This window comes from Mercenaria mercenaria, chromosome 17 (assembly GCF_021730395.1).
Source record: "Mercenaria mercenaria strain notata chromosome 17, MADL_Memer_1, whole genome shotgun sequence".
Taxonomy (NCBI): Eukaryota; Metazoa; Mollusca; class Bivalvia; order Venerida; family Veneridae; genus Mercenaria; species Mercenaria mercenaria.
In genome coordinates, this window is record NC_069377.1 from 51,720,017 (window position 1) to 51,740,405 (window position 20,389).

The following is a 20,389-nucleotide window of genomic DNA, read 5'->3' on the forward strand; positions in this document are numbered from 1 at the left end:
CCACATCTAAAAAACTAACCCATCCCTCAAACTTTGCTTAATCACATTCAACAATCTAAATTGGATTACTCTGAATACTTGAACATATATCATCAAAAAAGCTTTTTTTCCCGTTGGTAGTCAAATTACTTACAAAGTCCTAGTAGCCTAGTACATGTGAAAATAAGTTAATATGAATACAGATATATACAAATATATATATGCATCGTTGCGCCTACATTAATGTTTAACATATTGCCTCTATACCTATTTTAGCCACATCTGATATGAAAAGACCTATTTGTGCTGTTTTTTTTTTAAATAAACATATGAATGTCAGGATGGAATTAAGTAGTGTTGGGAAGTGTGTGACTTTTAGTGCCGTTTGAATGAGTTTTTTGCCGTCGTAAAACGTCAACCGAAAGCTATGTTTACAAAGAATGTATTTTTTGTGAAAACTATATTTATACGCTATAAAAATCACGTCTACGCTGAAGATGAGTGACAAATAAATTATTTTGTGTGTTTCTAAGGTGAAATAAGGGCAGCCGAAGTAAAAAATATGTCAGCAAACAGTCGAATGTTTGAATATTCTGACATACACTAATGCTGAATGAAAACACAAGAATAAACAACTAAATCGTAAACTGGCATTCATGTAGTATTAAATACTTGTTAATGTTTTTTTTTTCAAATTTATCTTTGACACATATTATGTATATGTTTTAAATACTTGCACTGAATTTGAGTAAATTCTTGTGTACCATTTAATAGTCGGTTTTATGAGACGCTTTCCGAATTATGTTATTCAGGACATAAAGAAGGCGAGTTCGCGTTAAAATGAGCCGTAAACGATTTTTTTTGTAAACTTCCGCCACCTAACAATTGTAAACGAACTTTTAAATTAGTTGTAACAACACAAACCTGCATGAATTCAAGTTCAGAACAGGAGAAAACGACATCAGTTTCTGTGTAAAGTCCTACAATACATATGTTAAAATATATTTATGAAAAAGTAATTATGAAAACAAATGAAGAATGTAATTAAAGTTGGCAGCTCGTGTTACCCGGTTCTTTAAACATAAAATATCCATTAACTGTTTTAAAAGTATTTGAAACGAAAGTTGCACAGCAGGTTATATAAAGGCATTGCATTAAATAAGACAGATACTTGTAAATTTTACCTTGCGGTATATCAACGATATTATAAAGTTCCATACTGTATTATCTTTTTGAAAAAAAAAAACTTACAAAAATATTCGAAGTGCCAACGCGCATCAATTCTAGATCGCAAAAAGATATTAGCGATATTTTATTAATATCAAGAGAAAGCCTTAATGTTATCTAACTTCGACAGTATACAAGTTATTTTGCCAAGTTAAATGTTGTGAAATTTAGAAAACTTCGGAACTAATTGGCAACGATGGATGCTATAGCCTATACGGATACGAAAACATATTGTGAAGTTATCGGAATGAATAATCGCACAAAATGGCTCTAGACGAGGTTCGAGATTTTATTATAGGGAACGTTAACACTATTGATATTGGAGATCAAAATATTTTAAAGTTTTAAAGAAAAGAAAAAAAAAAACGAGAATATTTGTGCAGTGGTGTGAAAAAATGTTAATGCGGAGATTGACTGCACTTGGTCATTTTTACATAGCATGGATACTCATTCTGGAATTCTTCATTATGACTTCCGGTGGGAGAAACACGAGGCGGCGTTCAGGTAAAAATCACCCGTTTTAAAACGTATAACTCGAACTTTGATATGTCGAACACGTGACAAACATATTTTGCCACCTGTCTCGTAGAGATAATTGTTAAGTCATAATATTTAAGTGGGATTCCGTTTATACGAAATTATTTAGAGTTACAAGGTACTGGAACTATATGGTTAACTTTAATGCCATTTAATTTTTATTTATTATGAATTTAGTGGTAAATAGGAAGAGAAATGCACATCCGTTTACGCCCGAGGTTTAAATATGTGTAGGAAAATGAAACTTCGTCTTTTGACATATGCAGACGCTTCGAGCTGTTTTTGAAAACTGCACTTTATCTCTGTAATTCCCAAAATGTTTACATGTGCTATAGATAAACAGCTAATAGCCTTGATATAGACAGGTATAAACAGTCGACAGTTGGCGTTTGTTGGAGTGCAATCGTAATACTTAAATTACGATAATCCGCAATCAGTTCAAATATACGTCCTACTCATTTGCTTTGTAGTTGTATGGTACTTGTCTGTGTAAGTGATATCATTGTTTTTTTTTTCACCTGCTTGCCATTTTTGTCCGTCTGTCTGTCGGTCATTCATTCTAAGTACCGCCTATGGTGTTTGTCCTCGTGAGGTCAGATATAAACTTAATCAAAAGGACCGGATATTAATTATTCACTATAGCTGTTTTGTCCTTTCACGTGAGGTCACAGATAACTCGTTACAAATGACTGAATTTGGAATTTATCAATATTTTCTTTGTGAGATGTTCAAAATAACGATTATTATAAAAAATATATACATGTCCTGCCCTCGTGAGGTCACTCATAACGATTAGTGTGAAAAAAATATACCTGTCCTGCGCTCGTGAGGTCAAACATAACGATTAGTGTGAAAAAATATACCTGTTCTGCCCTCGTCAGGTCAAACATAACGATTATTATAAAAATATACCTGTCCTGATTTTTACAAATCATGAGTGTGTGCATGTATGACCATGTAAGGAAATAAGTGAACAACATGGTGTTCGCATATGATGTTATATCTTTTTACTTCAGAACCAAGTCAGACCAATATTTGCCCACATATAAATTTTTTATACTAATTTTAGCATTAAAAATATCATATCCTTTAATTGGCCAAGAGTGCAAATACGAGACATAATACGTTTAGGAACTCGTGAAGTTTACTGTCTTGTTGTTTGTTTTTACATTTTCACTCAGCTATTAAAATTCCTATAAAATACAACGTTTCATTTGGCATACCTTTGTTATTAAAATGATCAATCTGTTTTTACATTATCAATAGTTCGTTGTTACGAATATGCGCTCATAAAGTTATCCTCAGACTGTAAAGCCGCATTAACGCCAAGGAAATAAGCCAATAAACTATTATTTTGACTTCGCAACTGATCAATTATTTTCTCCCTTGTAAGAACCTAAAGCAATGAATGTCAGTTTCAAGTGTCAATTAATACATCTTACGTATAGTTATATTGCTTTTCGAGCAGCATTTTCACTCTGTTGTTTCGGTAATAAACGTAAGACTAATTATGCCGGCGTATTTTTGTAGATATAAGTGTAAACAGGTTTTGATTTTGATGAAAATGAATTATTTTGTTACAGGTAGAATGCGATCTTTTACCTGTAGAACGAGTATTTAAAATGCCGTATAAAAGTACTTCCCGTTATGTCAGTCGGCGTAAGGGAAAACACAAACACCGAGACAATTGTCATAGCGTTTAATCAACTGTCCCCTGTAACACCAGTTTTATAGTTTTTCACATTCATTTTTCCCCTTGTCATTTATCTAGAAACGTGAATAGAATATTATTTTCGTGGTGTATATTTAGTGACACTTCTGTTGTTAATATGGTATAGTTACCATTGGGGAACTCCGATTTTTATATGTACCTAGCTTGTTTTATTACATAAGTATATTGCAATACGATATCACTAGAATTATTTACTCCATAAAGTTAACGATGATGCAAAATGTAACGTAGAAGTTACTTTGATACTTAAAAGATTTGTTCACTAGGAAGCGGCTGGCCTGTGTAGTCAATTAGCTTAAATATGGGCTCTTCTGTGAAATTTAGGGTCAGATCTATGCATTTAATTGTTTTGTGGTATCTGTATTATCTATACAGTAAGTCGGCGCTATATGAAGCAGCCAGCCAGGGAAGCGACACAACGAGGCTGGTTAAAGCACATGGCTGCTTAAGATAAAGTTGAAATAAGGACAAAAAAAAAAACACAAAAAAAAACCCCCAACAAAAAAAAAAAAAAAAAACATTTGAAAAGTTAGCAAACTGGCTGCCTAATGCAGCGGGTGCATTGGTTCATTCCTATTTTGACCGAGCACCGAAATATGTGTTCTTATCAATCATACATGGGCTTATTAATCATACATAGGAATATTGCACCTATCATATTTACAGCTTAAAGTCACATCAGGTCAGACACCATGAGCGGCTTTAAATGCCACAACTTTTATCCTGTAACATTAACATGACCTATCATTGACCTTATATAGACAAATTTGGCCTTAAACATTGTAATACAAAGAGGAAAACTACTGACCATTATTCTTTTGCCGACTGATGGTCGTACAAAATCTTTTCGTTCATATGTACTCGACATTAAGTTAATATGTTTCTACAAGTCTCCAAGCGTAATTCCAGAAGTGAACATTTTCCAAGTTCTGAATGGAATGTTCTGCCGTATTTACGTAAACATAATGCCATGCAGTAGCCGGTCCGACATTAGACACAAAGGCATGTAATAGTCAGCCCAGTAAGACGAAGTAATAGTACCATGGTACCACACAGTAGCTACTCCGATGTAAATTGCAATTCCTATATTCCTTACCTCCATCATGTTCCAAAGTCACAGGGCAATTAAAATAAGTAAGTTATCCCCGCCAAGTGAATCCTAAACACACGCAATGGCAACAGAAGGCAAGATGTGCAAGACACAAAACTTCTCCTGTAAATTTACATAAAAAAGAAACCTTAAGAACCAAGAACACATGTACCAATGCCTTTGCATAAGACTTTGTATCAAGGGAAGCACAATTAAGTGCCCAAAGTAGCGGGCCAGATCAAAACAGCTCTTTCCCGGTGGATTTTAAGAATTACCCTTCATGCAATTGTCTGCCTGTTACGTCAGACACATTGCGGAAATTATAAACAACTATAAAAGGGTTGAACACTAAACATGCGGTGCCCTGCTATAGCCAATATGACATGAAAATAGCTTTGTAAAAAGTGTTGAATACTAAACATGCGGTGCCCTGCTATGGCCAATATGACATGAAAGTAGTTTTGTAAAAGTGTTGAACACTAAACATGCGGTGCCCTGCTATAACCAAAATGACATGAAAGTAGTTTTGTAAAAGGGTTTGACACTAAGCATGCGATGCCCTGCTATAGCCAATATGATATGAAAGTAGCTTTTTTAAAAAGGGTTGAACACTAAACATGCGGTGCCCTGCTATAGCCAATATGACCTGAAAGTAGCCTTTTTTAACAAGAGGACCATGATGGTCCTGAATCGTTCACCTATCCCCACATGACCCAGTGTTGAACTGAGTATGACGTCATTATTTCTATTATTTGACACAGTGACCTAGTTTTTGAGCACATGTGACCTAGATATCATCAAGATAAAAAATTCTGACCAATTTTCATGAAGATCCATTGAAAAATATGGCCTCTAGAGAGGTCACAAGGTTTTTCTATTATTTGACCTAATGGCCTAGTTTTTGAAGACACGTGACCCACTTTTAAACTTGACCTAGATATCATCAAGGTGAACATTCTCACCAATTTTCATGAAGATCTCGTGGAAAATATGGCCTCTAGAGAGGTCACAAGGTTTTTCTATTTTTCGACCTACTGACCTAGTTTTTGACCGCACATGACCCAGTTACAAACCTGATCTAGATATCGTCAAGCTGAACATTCTCACCAATTTTCATGAAGATCCGTTGAGAAATATGGCCTCTAGAGAGGTCACAAGGTTTTTTCTATTTTTAGACCTACTGACCTAGTTTTTAACCCCACGTGACCCAGTTTCGAACTTGATCTAGATATCATCAAGATGAACATTCTGACCAATAATCATGAAGATCTCATGAAAAATATGGCATCTAGAGAGGTCACAAGGTTTTTCTATTTTTAGATCTACTGACCTAGTTTTTAACCCCACGTGACCCAGTTTCGAACTTGACCTAGATATCATCAAGGTGAACATTCTGACCAATTTTCATGAAGATCCATTGAGAAATATCGCCTCTAGAGAGGTCACAAGGTTTTTCTATTTTTAGACCTAATGACCTAGTTTTTGACCCTACGTGACCCAGTTTCGAACTTGATCTAGATATTATCAAGGTAAACATTCTGACCAATATTCATGAAGATCTAATGAAAAATATGGCCTCTAGAGAGGTCTCAAGGTTTTTCTATTTTTAGACCTACTGACCTAGTTTTTGAACCCACGTGACCCAGTTTCGAACTTGATCTAGATATCATCAAGGTAAACATTCTGACCAATTTTCATGAAGCTCTTATGAAATATGTGGCCTCTAGAGAGGTCACAAGGTTTTTCTATTTTTAGACCTACTGACCTAGTTTTTGACGGCACGTGACCCAGTTTCGAACTTGACCTAGATAGCATCAAGATGAACATTCTGACCAACTTTCATAAAGATCCCATGAAAAATGTGACCTCTAGAGTGGTCACAAGCAAAAGTTTACGGACGCACGGACGGACGACGGACACCGCGCGATCACAAAAGCTCACCTTGTCACTTTGTGACAGGTGAGCTAAAAAGGGTTGAACACTAAACATGCGGTGCCCTGCTATAGCCAGTAGCTCCTTTGTGTAAATCGCAATGCCCTTAAAGAAAAGGCAGTGCCGTGTCATAGCCAGTAAGACGTAAAACACAACAGCCAATCCAAATTAAACGCATTTAACAAGGATTATGGAAGGGCTTATCCGCTGCTTAACTTCTAAATGACATCTACAATGCTTAACGGCATGATGTAAATTACATTCTTAATGTGATATGACATTCTTAATGTGTCATCAATTCATAATATAACATTAACATGCCAATGTAGCATTGACATTGCTTTCCAAATTACATTCTTAGTGTGACATGATATTCATAATGTGACATTACGTTTTCTAAATTACATTTTAACTTCTACTGTCCTTCCCAAGGTTAAAAGGGCGGCTATCAGGGTGTATGGTCTTGGAAAGTTAAAATTTAATTGGGCGTTGCCATGTGCTTGGCTTTATGGACTTTATAGACTCCCGGTCTTGATGACTCGACCACCCTGAACGCGAGACTGCTCTACCACACGGTTGACAATGTTTAAATCCTGCGTTAGGCATTATTCTCGTATATTTTGGACTATTGGTATTACGAGGCCACTGTAAGAGTCGACTTTACAATATGGCTTGTGTATACACTTATAAACTAATTTTATGTTAAAATAAAATTAAATGTAATGTCACATTAACATTGCCATGTCGCATCAAGTTGAAATCACATTAAGAATTTCATTGCACATGAACAGTGTCATGTCACATTAAGAATTTAATTAGGAATGTCGTTAAGCACATTTATAAGTTAAATGGAAGCAAGAAATGTAAATGATAATGTTGTTAAACGATGTGCATGTACTGGCGAATAACCTCAACTTTAAAAAGCAGACAACCTTACGTAAAATGCAGTACCCCACATAAGCCAATTTGACGTAAAATAATAGGGGCTTAATACCATTTACAAAACTATTTATATTATGTAACGTTGTTAAATTAATCAAAGAACTGCGCCCGAAGTAATTTGTTCTTAAGAAATAAGTGATAACTTCCCCACATAAACAACGACGGATTAGGAATAATTTCACATGTATTGTCTTCTACCATTATCCGTGTAGAAAGCTTGGACTCATTTCTATAAGAGATATCTTTTTATCAAATTTCATAACATTTTCATCTCTATTTTCAAGAAAGATGTAATACCGAACATGTTAACAAGTTTCATTGTGAAAATTCGAGATTTTAGAGAAATATAGACATTTAAGTGAGGCCACCCCCTACCCATTTTCTGGGCTAAATTTAGGCTCTGTGGTCGCTTCATTGTACATTTTGGTAAAGGTTTCACCTGTATGCATTATTTTTCACTTTGATTCTGAAATATCATTCATTCCGTCATGAATATGACTCAAATGGACGCATTTTGTGCATTTTCACACATTCTGGAGACAAAATATTGGCCTTTCTATTGTAGAAATTGCTGCCAAAATAGGCGCATCTACTCAAAATATGGTCAAAATTCAATTTTTTTCAAATTTAATGATTATTTTGCATTGAAAACATCATTTTATAACATATACAATCGATTTATGACTATGAAGACTAATTGTGATGTGTTTCGAGAAAAGTCTTATTTCAGCTCTTATAGGCTATATACCAATAAAAGAATTTGTTCTTTGTTTCATATAAAATTCAGCTACTTCAGAACAATTTTGTTACAGTTTCTAGATTTTCACTCCGTCGTAGACCTATTTTCCACAAGATATCCATACATTTGCTTCAAGAAAACGAAAAGAAAAAGGGGTGTTGAATAGTATGCAGTGAAATGCAAGTCAACTGAAGTCAGGTACCCTCATATTGCCGCATTTCAGAAAGCGGTCCGCAGAATAAACACCCTACTTTCGTTTTCAAGTAAACAACTCGAAAACATGCGAGTATTAGCATGAAACGTGTCCTATTTTATGTAAAATTCATTCCACGAGTGAAATAATGCCCATTTGGCCCCCGATTTACGCGCAAATGCGCGAAAAATGGAAAAATTAGGATTTATTTATTAGGGACTTCTTTCGACTACACCACGGAAGCACATTTTGGACCGAATAACTGCATTATAACCTTCTACAGACCGTACCGTAGGGATTCCCTTGAAAATGGGCTTGCACTTGCTTTGCTCATATGTTTTACAAATCAAGTTTAAGCTTATCTTGTATATTCTAAAACTTATCTCCTAATTCCTAATTGTCAGTATCAGAAAAAACACTTACGAGTGGAATAAGCCAGACACGTTTATTATTCTAATCTATATGTATGTAAAGAAGATGCATCCTACCTAAAGACTGCACACATTGTATTGGTAAATCATTAGGAAGATGTATTAAACATATCCTGCCATTATTCATATCATTTTAATGAGGTTATATGCGTTCGGGTATGGAAATATTCTAACTAATAATTAAGATTTTTTTTTCAAGTTGAATCTAAGTTAGTCTACAAACAAAATGTATTGGAAATGTTAAAAATATATCTTAAGGTCATAAATTTTTGTCTACAGAGGCCAACTGTTCTAACTTCATGTACTGAGCCAACAGTCAGAACGACGAATTCTTTCATTTGAGGAACCTGTCAAAATATCCAGCGTAAGGCCCGTTACCGCCCATGCTTGTTTAGTGCACTGTTCCTGTACGACAGGTGTCCCTCCGTGCCTGTGTAGGTGTGCATCCGTGCCTGTGTAGGGTAGGTGCCTGTCCGTGTCTGTGTAGGACGCGAGTCCGTCAGTACCTGCGTAGGGCAGGTATCCGCTCGTGGCCAGGTGTCCGTCCGTGTCAAACCCTTCTTGTTTAGGGCTAGTGTCCGTCCATGGTTAAACTTATGCTCGTAGCGGCATCACAGGGTCTCCCCTCCCTCCGTCGTTCAACCTGGAAAGTCGCAGTACGATATAAATTGTTTTGATGGGACTGAAACCCCAAAGATATTCAGTTGCTTAGTATTAAGAAAACAGAAAATTGATTTACCAGAAACTAGTAAAATGAAACGCTTGATCGGAATTATGTCTGTATTCACACTGCGAGCATCTTGTGGCAATGAAACTATGTAAACTAGTTGCTTCACGGTGGGCTAATTATCGTATCCAAATTACCTGTTTTAAATGTTATTTTAATTACCTGACAGAAAATATTTTATTTTCTGGTGCGTGACGTCACTTGGTACTTAATGATACATTTATCGTTATTGCATTCAGAAAAGAATGTTGACGGATAATCCCGGAAGTAATTTGCTACAAAGGCCAGAATACAATTTTCCCCATTGACATCCGCAGTGAAACAAGGGACTATGTCGATTACATGCTCATTGTGTAAAGTTAGACACTTAAAATAATCATTGAGCTGTTAGATAATGCAAAAGGTGATCAAAAACTTATGTAACCTTTGGTTGAATACTCAGACTTTAATGGGAATCAGCATATAGAGCTGACCAGCGAATGGTTATTCCATAATGACTAGCTTTTGCAAAGCCTGTGACTATATGCGTATAATTACTGTCCGTTAGGTTGTCTTTATATATACATGTACTTATACCGTTCATTTTGTTACCACTAGGTGTGGTAAGCGAGCATGATATTGATTTACGTTGGAACTTGGATGGGATGAAGAGTGTTTGCTTATACCTTCTAGTCAGTTGTTTTAAAAACTCTTCCAGAGCAGTATTTTGCCACTCACTGTTCCAGACCGGTGCCCTGCTGTGTTCAGTGTTATGTGTTTGCTTAGTCCAGAGTGAAGTCCTGAAGAGTGAGTGCTTATACCTTCTAGTCAATTGTTTTAAAAACTCCTCTACAGCAGTATTTTGCCACTCACTTTTCCAGGGCGGTGCCCAGCTGTGTTCAGTGTTATGTGTTTGCTTTGTTCAGAGCGGTGCCCTGCTGTGGTCCATTGTGTTTGCTTTGTCCAGAGCGGTGTCCTTTGCTTTGTTCAGAGCGGTGCCCTGCTGTGGTCCATTGTGTTTGCTTTGTCCAGAGCGGTGCCCTTCTGTGGTCCATTGTGTTTGCTTTGTTCAGAGCGGTGCCCTGCTGTGGTCCATTGTGTGTCCAGAGCGTTCCCCTGTTGTGGTCCATTGTGTTTGCTTTTTCCAGAGCGGTGCCCTGCTGTGGTCCATTGTGTTTGCTTTGACCAGAGCGGTGCCCTTTGGTTTGTCCAGAGCGTTGTCCAGAGCGTAGCCCTGCTGTGGTCCGTTGTGTTTGCTTTGTCCAGAACGATGCCCTTTGCTTTGTCCAGAGCGGTGCCCTGCTGTGGTCCGTTGTGTTTGTTTTGTCCAGAGCGGTGCCCTTTGCTTTGTCCAGAGCGGTGCCCTGTTGTGGTCCATTGTGTTTGCTTTGTCCAGAGCGGTGCCCTTTGCTTTGTCCAGAGCAGTGCCCTTTGCTTTGTCCAGAGCGGCGCCCTGCTGTGGTCCGTTGTGTTTACTTTGTCCAGAGCGGTGCCCTTTGCTTTGTCCATTGTAGTGCACTTTGCTTTGTCCAGAACGGTGCCCTGCTGTGGTCCGTTGTGTTTGCTTTGTCCAGAGCGGTGCCCTTTGCTTTGTCCAGAGCGGCGCCCTGCTGTGGTCCGTTTTTTGCTTTGTCCAGAGCGGTGCCCTGCTGTGGTCCGTTGTGTTTGCTTTGTCCTCGTTGTCTATCAGCTTTACTGTGTTTGTTTTAATGTACATATCTGTTTTGTGTATAAACCATAAAATGTACTACTGTAGAGTTTTTTTTTGTTTTGTTTGTTTTGGGTTTAACGCCGTTTTTCAGCAGTATTTCAGTCATGTAACGGCGGGCAGTTAACCTAACCAGTATTCCTGGATTCTGTACCAGTACAAACCTGTTCTCCGCAAGGAACTGCCAACTTCCCTACATGAATCAGAGGTGGAGGACTAATGATTTCAGACACAATGTCGTTTATCAAATAGTCACGGAGAACATACGCCCCGCCCGAGGATCGAACTCGCGACCCCGAGATCCGTAGACCAACGCTCTTACCTACTGAGCTAAGCGGGCGGGCACTGTAGAGTTTGAAAATCTTGAAGAACTTGGTTGTATTTTTTACAAGGTTCCGCATTGCAACGGTGTCGATAGTTATTAGTTCATGCTAAATTGATAAAATACTGATCTGTATTTTAGCGTTCGCTGCCTTGCAAAAAATACAAAATATCATCTTGCAAAATCGGACACACTGTTTAGTGAAAATAAGATAAACCTCATTTGATAGATAGGTGTACGGGTGGAGAAACCTATAAGGTTACAAATACATCTAAAACTCATTTAAACTGCATCAAATATGCAAACAAGTCGCGCCGCAGGTTATAAACAAATTATGAAACGCTTTTTGACAATGATTCGTTTGTTAAGTATTTTTATATTATTTACTTCGCATTTAGCCCTTAAACGTACTTTATATCAGTATTTAAATAACATTATGATTTAATGTGTTTACAGTATAGCGTGTCGTTAAAGACCATTCCTTGAGAATTGATAGACTGTAAGTGGATTAAACTGGAACAGGAAATGAAGATCTGTATAATAAAACCAAAATATTTACATTCTGAATATAACCCTTAATATATTTACCAGTTAAACCTATTTAATGGGATTCACATTAATAAAGTACGGTTTTTATGACAATACTTAAATGACAAATAAAAACATGTCACAATGAAATTATACCAGTGCTGAGAGACTACGGTAAACCCTGTCCCAATTTAGGAGATAATAACAGGTGTTGTAATATATTTTAACAATCTTCAGTCATGAATAGGAGATGAAGTTAGGACGTTTTAATGCCATTCTCATCCTTTTGCGTTTATGGTGCCCACGTTTTGTTCTAATTTCTAAGAATATGTAGGTCCTTTGATGTAGTTTCAGTATTAAAATGTGGTTCCTGTTACAAAAGGCCTTTCAATTCTGGGGAATAGTCTTGTTTTATCACCTTTTCAAGAAAGCATCAATTCGGATTCTTTATAGGTCAAAACTTTTATGTCCTTATTTATTTTCGACCATGATTTTTCGGTTTTCGGTATTCATTTCATATAATTCGTCGTCAGTCTGGCGTCTTTCACTGAATTGATCATAAGCACCCTTTCAGCACCCTTTCATACTCTCAAGTATGTTCGGATCAAAATCTTGTCTGCTTTAGACAAGACAGAGCAAACATTTAAAAGACCCCTTGATGAACCTTCACTAAAGCCTTACATGAGATTTCTCAGCAGCATTCTATAACGTTTTGCCGAGACAACATTTTTCCCGCTACACGGATTACGTTTTGCCGAGATAACATTTTTTCCCGCTACACGGATTACGTTTTGCCGAGACAACATTTTTCCCGCTACACGGATCATGTAATCACATTATATAAATCCTCCTTAAAGTCAAAGCTCAGAGGTAAGCTTTTTTGACTATATTTGAGGCTACACATGGAAAATGAACATAACATTCCATTCTAGAGGTATACAGCGTATATGTGTTATAGGGTTACATGAGGCACTGGCTGTTGGATCTATACAATGTTCCAGTCGGTTCACTTTAACAAGTTAAGCCTAATCTCTAGGGTCGTTGTTTACATAGTTACATATGGAAATGTTTCTTCGAATTTATAATGCTTGATGATAAGACAGTTCACACTGACCAATGAGTATAGATCCATTTCTAAGTCTGTACAAGCTGGGACACTTTTACTAAATATGGGTCTTAAATAGAAATGAATAACTAAAACAATCTCCCATAAAAGTATAGGGCTTGAAGGTAAACTATTTCATATATGAAGCATTGGCTAGTGATCCATTACCAAGTTTGTTCAAGCTGGGTCATTCGATCAGATATAGATGTCAGTCATATTACGTACGTTACATTATTGAAGTTTGCAAAAGTGGACCTACTACGACCAAATTAGGAATTAGGGGGCGCCACAGAGAACAGCGTTTTACTGTACGTTATGATATAAAAAGTTAAAGTCTTGAAAGTAAAATATTCCAACATTACTGTAACTTTGGAGAAGACGATTTTCCGTATGTAATTATGTAAAAATAATGTCTCCTGTAGTGAGCCTATGTTAGTCACAAAGACCCAGCATGATAAAAGGTTTCAGGGACCATTAGCCAGTGCTTCGTGTAAAGTGCCTTGCCTGAAAGCCGTGAACTTTTCAAGAAGAATATATTTAAAGCTTGCAATATACCATTCTATGAAAATCTCCGATACAGTAATGACCCGTCTTGAACATTAAGGTAACTGATAATCAGTCAATGCTTCATGAAAAATGTCTTACGGGCTTTGTACTTTTGGAAATAAAGATGTTTTAATATTCCATATGTAACTCAGTGTGAAAACATTGACCCCTGTGATGGCGTCAAATCTCCAAATAACCTGGCAAAAACGAACGTGCTTTGGAACAACTAGCCATTGCGAACTACCCGTCTTGTACTTTTTGAGAATACAACAATGTATGTCTTATTTATTCCTCATAAAAACGCCGGTCGCTATGGTAGCCCAAAGTGTATCCTACCAAACGTTTTGATACAATGTAAGGACACTGCAAACAAAAGTTTAGTGAAGATCAATCAAGGAATTCATTAGAAGTTGGTGGGCTCTGTTTTTATCGCACATAAAATGCAGCCAAGACGAATAATTGAACAAGTTTGAGATTCAAGGATTACTCTGATCACTTTAGGAAGGCAGTTTTTTCGTCAATTTTAAGTATACTTAACGAATATTTCTATGAAGCAATAAATACCTGGATAAACAGTTAGCAAATGTGAATTACTATTAAGGTTGAGTATTACGAGGGAATGCAAACTGCATCTCAATATTATTGCATAAAAAATGATGATCTGTTTTGTATAACCTCTCTAAAATAAAATAGTTATCATTATAATATGTTTCCAATATTTACAGCACATTTTCCTAATGATTTACAAAACACTGATACGATGTGTGCAGTCTTGAGGTAGGGTGCACCTTTTAACAAATATATCTTGACGTTAAGATTAGAATAATAAACGTGTCTGGCTTATTCCATACTTAAGTGCTGTTTTATTTCTGATACTGACAATTAGGAATTAAGGGGTAAGTTTAGATATGTACTCTTACGAAAAACCGTCTTGGTTCGTAAAACTTATGACTTTTATTTCACATGGGTTTTTCTAAGGTAGGACATAGAGGTTTAATCTAAGGATAGTTCGATCCCAGGGAGAGACTATGCGCTTCGTGACCATTAGACTCAAGATAAAAAACTTGAAGTCTTTTGTACCCTAAACTGTCAGTTTCTTGCGGATTGTTTTCGGAATCTAGGAATACTTTGTATTCTATTTGTATTGAGATCATTCACTGTTATGTCCAAACCGAGTATGGAAGATTTTTGTCGAGCCCGCTTGCGGTGAGCTCGACTTAGTCGCTACATTTGGCGGTTCGGTGTGCGTGCATGCGTCATAATTTTGACATGAATGGACCAATCTTGTTTATATTTGGCATGAATGTTTACCTCAATGAGAAGGCGTGTTATGCACAAACCCCATGTTCCTATCTCAAAGGTCAAGGTCACAGTTAGAGGTCAAAGGTCAAATTGAAGTTTCGCCGGAGCATTTCTTCTTCGTGTATGGTGGGATTTTGATGTAACTTGGCAAGAATGTTTACCATTATGAGACGGAGTATCATGCGCAAGAACCAGGTCCCTAGGTCTAAGGTCAAGGTCACACTTGACAGGTGGCGGGCTCGACATTCTGCCCGTGGGCGTACTTGTTATTTAAAACATGGCATTGCGCATTACGGAGAAATGACAACTGCGGGATATAAAATTCACTCCAAGGAGGTTATGTTTAATGTCGAACAGGCAGCTTTAAGGCATCGGGTTTATACACTTGAAACTGAATATGAATTACGAACACCTATTAAATTATTCTAAATAATTCTAAAACTAAGGCCTAAATAGCTATTTTATATTCCATCTCTTATATGTACACTTTTAAATATCCTGATAAGATGCAACTCTTTGGACTCAGAAGTACTGTCAAGAAGAATAGAATGTCCGTCAAACGACAAAATGTATTTGTCGGTAGATTATTAAGGCCATATCGTCTAAATAGGGTTACTGTCAGGTCAGGCAAATGTTATGAAATAATAGTTGTGACTTTTAAAGCCACTGATTGTGTCTGACCTTATGTGACTTATAGTTATAACATGATAAATATAACACTCACACGCATATTAATTGATTATGAACAGAAAATAATATTCTGGTTTACTTTAATTTTGAAACAGGTATTCGGAAATTGACATTAAATGACCAAAGCGTTGATTTTATCATCTATATTTGATGCTTTAGTTTTCAGGAATATATGTTGAGGTAATTTCTCTGCTATTCTTTGGCGTATCACCGCTTTTTGTTGCCTGAACAAAATACTACTTTGAAATAATTACATTTGCTTTTGTTTAACATATTATTCAGTTTTTTTAGGGTTTTTTTATAAACAAAGTTTTGCAACTGGCAGAAAAAAAATCTTTGAACGTTGTTAAGGATTGTAAAGTTGGGTTAGAAGAAATTTTACTTAATATTATGTATTATGCCACCTTCTTTAGGCTGAGGCAAGAACATAGATGGTTTAGTATTTCAGGGGCATCAGTCATTGCAGTCCTTTAAATAAACATCTCTGCCGAAAAGTCCTCTTAAATAGCACTTTTTGAAAAAAATACATCTCTGACTCTGTTGAGATGAGGCTAGAAAGAAAAGGGTTTTCTGAGAAAACATCAGTGTCAGTATGAAGAAATAATAAACTTTAATACAGATTACTTGATCCCAACAGACATTGTAAAATAAAAATGTGGTAAACCACAGGTCGCTCAACACGACATAAACGAAAATGTTGCTGGTTCGGTTCACGGACGGTAAGTCTAGGCATTTTCCTCCTTCAAGACAATGCTCCAGCCCATAAAAGTAGTGTCTTTATCAACGTTCTGCTCAACACTTCAACACCTACCATATCGTCCAGATTTAAGTCCATGTGACTTTTTTCTATTCCCTTGCCTCAAGAATATTTAGTACGAGCGGCAGTGCCCTTGGAAGCGCAGTCCATCAGTGCTTGAAACAGATACCAAGGGCAGACTACTCTGACGCGTTGGTATAGGTGTTTTTAGGTAGATTTTCTCGTTTACTTGTTTTTGGGGCCCAATAACAGAACCTTTTGATCCATCCTCGTATATAAATTTATGATTTTAATTTATTTTTATTATGCCTCAGTTGTACGCCTGTCTAGGTAAAATAATAGTGTTCAAAGAATCGGAATGTCGCGAGGTCGATCCCTTGCGTTTCTGTCAAAGTTATTCTCCACCTCCACCGCTTGTTAATGCAGAGAAGTTGTATTGTAATTTTGGTTAAATTCGCGATTTTTTTTATTTTGCTCATATTTGCAAATATTCAAGATTTTTTTTTTGAAAATAAATATGCATAGTGAACTAAAATTAAAGAAAAAATAAAAAGCTTCGCGAATTCTTATCTCCGCATATAAAGCTGATAACCATAAAATTGTTAAGTAAAGCCAACGCGAAAATTTTCCAGTCAACAGTAATTAACAGATACAGGAAATAGATAAGTTAATTAAATTCCGTTACTTTACTAAAACTCTATTGAAAAAAAAAATACACAATTTCTGGAAAGAATTCCAGAAAGTAGACGTTTTATTTATAAATTTCATTGTTCTGCACTCTAAATATTTTGACTCACCAGTAAGAAAATCTTCATACAATAATGGTGCTGCCAAGACTCATGATAAGCTTTTCGTCCCCACTTTAGACATCTTCAATCATTCAAGGATGGATATAAAAAATTGTGTCTCACACGGGAACTGTGCAATGATTCATACGCCAAAATTGTGTTACCTTAAACGCCACTTTTGCAAAAAAAATTGTCAAAGTACATGCATTCTAAAGAGGCATCCATCAGTTTTAACCGAGTCGCTTGAAAATTTAATTCTGAGAGTAGTTCATTTGCAGTTGTAAAAAAATTGGCACAGGAAAATTGCAACGCTATTTAAAACCATAGTTTCCTTATAAGAGAGTCTTGATTTAATACATAGAATTACAGACGCGTTATTTTAAGGAAGGAAAGTGACAACGTAGCACTACAACGATTTAATCAACCACAAATTGCAACATGGTTTTCAGGACGCAACATTGAAATGTCATGCTGACGGTGACTGCGTAGAATATGAGATGGTGTTAATTTTTATGCCCCCGAAGGGAGGCATATAGTTTTTGAACCGTCTGTCTGTCTGTCGGTCTGTCAGTCTGTCGGTCTGTCCGCAATTTTCGTGTCCGGTCCATATCTTTGTCATCGATGGATGGATTTTCAAATAACTTGGCATGAATGTGTACCACAGTAAGACGACGTGCAGTGCGCAAGACCCAGGTCTGTAGCTCAAAGGTCAAGGTCATACTTAGACGTTAAAGGATAGTGCATTGATGGGCGTGTCCGGTCCATATCTTTGTCATCGACGGATGGATTTTCAAATAACTTGGCATGAATGTGTACCACAGTTAGACGACGTGCAGTGCGCAAGACCCAGATCCGTAGCTCAAAGGTCAAGGTCACACTTAGACGTTAAAGGATAGTGCATTGATGGGCGTGTCCGGTCCATATCTTTGTCATCGATGGATGGATTTTCAAATAACTTGGCATGAATGTGTACCACAGTAAGACGACGTGCAGTGCGCAAGACCCAGGTCCGTAGCTCAAAGGTCAAGGTCACACTTAGACGTTAAAGATCATTTTATATGATAGTGCATTGATGGGCATGTCCGGTCCATATCTTTGTCATTCATGCATGGATTTTAAAATAACTATGCATGAATGTGTGACACAGTAAGACGCTGTGTCGTGCGCAAGACCCAGCTCCATAGGTCAAAGGTCCTAAACTCTAACATCGGCCATAACTATTCATTCAAAGTGCCATCGGGGGCATGTGTCATCCTACGGAGACAGCTCTTGTTTCACCCTTATTTAGTCCCCTACTGGTTGAAAACCAGTTTCGGGGACTGTATGAATGCGCTTTTCCGTCATTCCGTCTTTCCGTCATTCCGTCATTCTGTCATTCCGTCATTCCGTCCGTCCGCAATTTCGTGTCCGGTCCATAACTCTGTCATCCATGAAGGGATTTTAATATTACTTGGCACAAATGTTCCCCATGATGAGACGACGTGTCATGCGCAAAACCCGGACCCCTAGCTCAAAGGTCAAGGTCACAATTGGAGGTCAAAGGTCAACAGGGCTTTTTTCCTGTCCGGTCCACAACTCTCCCATCCTTGAAGGGATTTTAGTATTACTTGGCATAAATGTTTCCCATGATGAGGTGATGTGTCATGCGCAAATCCCGGACCCCTAGCTCAAAGGTCAAGGTCACAATTGGAGGTCATAGGTCAACAGGGCTTTTTTCCTGTCCTTTCCATAACTCTCCCATCCATGAAGAGATTTTAATATTACTTGGCACAAATGTTCCCCATGAGGAGACGACGTGTCATGCGCAAAACCTGGACCCCTAGCTTAAAGGTCAAGGTCACAATTGGAGGTCAAAGGTCAACAAGGCTTTTTTCCTGTCCGGTCCATAACTCTCCCATCTATGAAGGGATTTTAATATTACTTGGCACAAATGTACCTCATAATAAGACGATGTGTCGTGCACAACTTTCAGACCCCAAGCTCAAAGGTCAAGGTCACACTTAGCAGTCAAATGTTGACATAGCATGAACAGGGTCTGTTTCGTGTCCGGTCCATAACTCTGACATTCATTAAGGGATTTTAATATCACTTAGCACAAGTGTTCCCCATGATGAGACGACGTGTCATGCGCAAATCCTGGACCCCTAGCTCAAAGGTCAAGATCACAATTGGGGGTCAAAGGTCAACATAGTTTTTCCTGTCCCGTCCATAAATCTGCCATCCATGAAGGGATTTTAATATTACTTGGCACACATGTTTCCCATGATGAGACGACGTGTAATGCGCAACACCCAGTACCCTAGCTTAAAGGTCAAGGTCACACTTTGAGATCAAAGGTCAAGAGGATTTTTCTCCCATCCATAAAGGGATTTTAATATTACTTGGCAAAATGTTTTTCCATGATGAGACGACGCGTCATGCGCAAATCCCGGACCCCTAGCTTAAAACATCATAATAAGACCATGTGTCTTGCACAACTTTCAGACCCCTAGCTCAAAGGTAAAGGTCACACTTAGCAGTCAAATGTTAACATAGCATGAACAGGGTCTGTTTCGTGTCCGGTCCATAACTCTGCCATCCACGAAGGGATTTTAATATTATTTGGCACAAATGTTCCCCATGATAAGACAACATGTCATGCGCAAAGCCCAGACCCTTAGCTCAAAACTCAAGGTCACAATTGGAGGTCAAAGGTCAATAAGGTTTTTTTCCTGTCCGATCCAGAACTCTGTCATCCATCAAGGGAGTACAATATTACTTGGCGTAAATGTTCCCCATGATGAGACGACGTGTCATGCGCAACACCCAATACCCTAGCTTAAAGGCCAAGGTCACACTTTGAGATCAAAGGTCAAGATGAGTTTTTTCCTGTCCGGTCTATAACTTTGTCATGCAAAACAGGAGTTAGATATCAGTTGGCACAAATATTCCCCTGGATGAGACAACATGTCAGGCGCAAAACCCAGGCCCAAGATCTAATGTCAAGGTCACACTTAAAGACCAAAAGTCAGACACAAGAATGATTTTGTCTGGAGCATTTCTTCTTCATGCATGGAGGGATTGTGATGTAACTTGGCACAAGTGTTCATCAATATAAGACGGATTGTCATGCGCAAGAACCAGGTCCCTAGGTCT

The 20,389-nt window shown here is 37.6% G+C and overlaps 1 protein-coding gene across 2 annotated transcripts in view; it reads left to right on the forward strand.

The window, feature by feature from the left end:
* The window catches only part of LOC123536510 (signal peptide, CUB and EGF-like domain-containing protein 1), a 68,939-nt gene that overhangs the window by 22,700 nt on the left and 25,850 nt on the right, over positions 1 to 20,389 (forward strand). Inside the window, exon 1 of one of the 2 annotated variants that reach the window (XM_045319727.2) lies at positions 308 to 1,710. The exons of the other annotated variant lie outside the window; for it this stretch is intronic. Within the exon in view, the coding sequence (XP_045175662.1) occupies positions 1,602 to 1,710 (109 nt within the window). The 5' untranslated portion in view covers positions 308 to 1,601. Of the gene's footprint in view, positions 1 to 307; positions 1,711 to 20,389 lie in introns of those variants that run through there. 2 annotated transcript variants of the gene reach the window in all.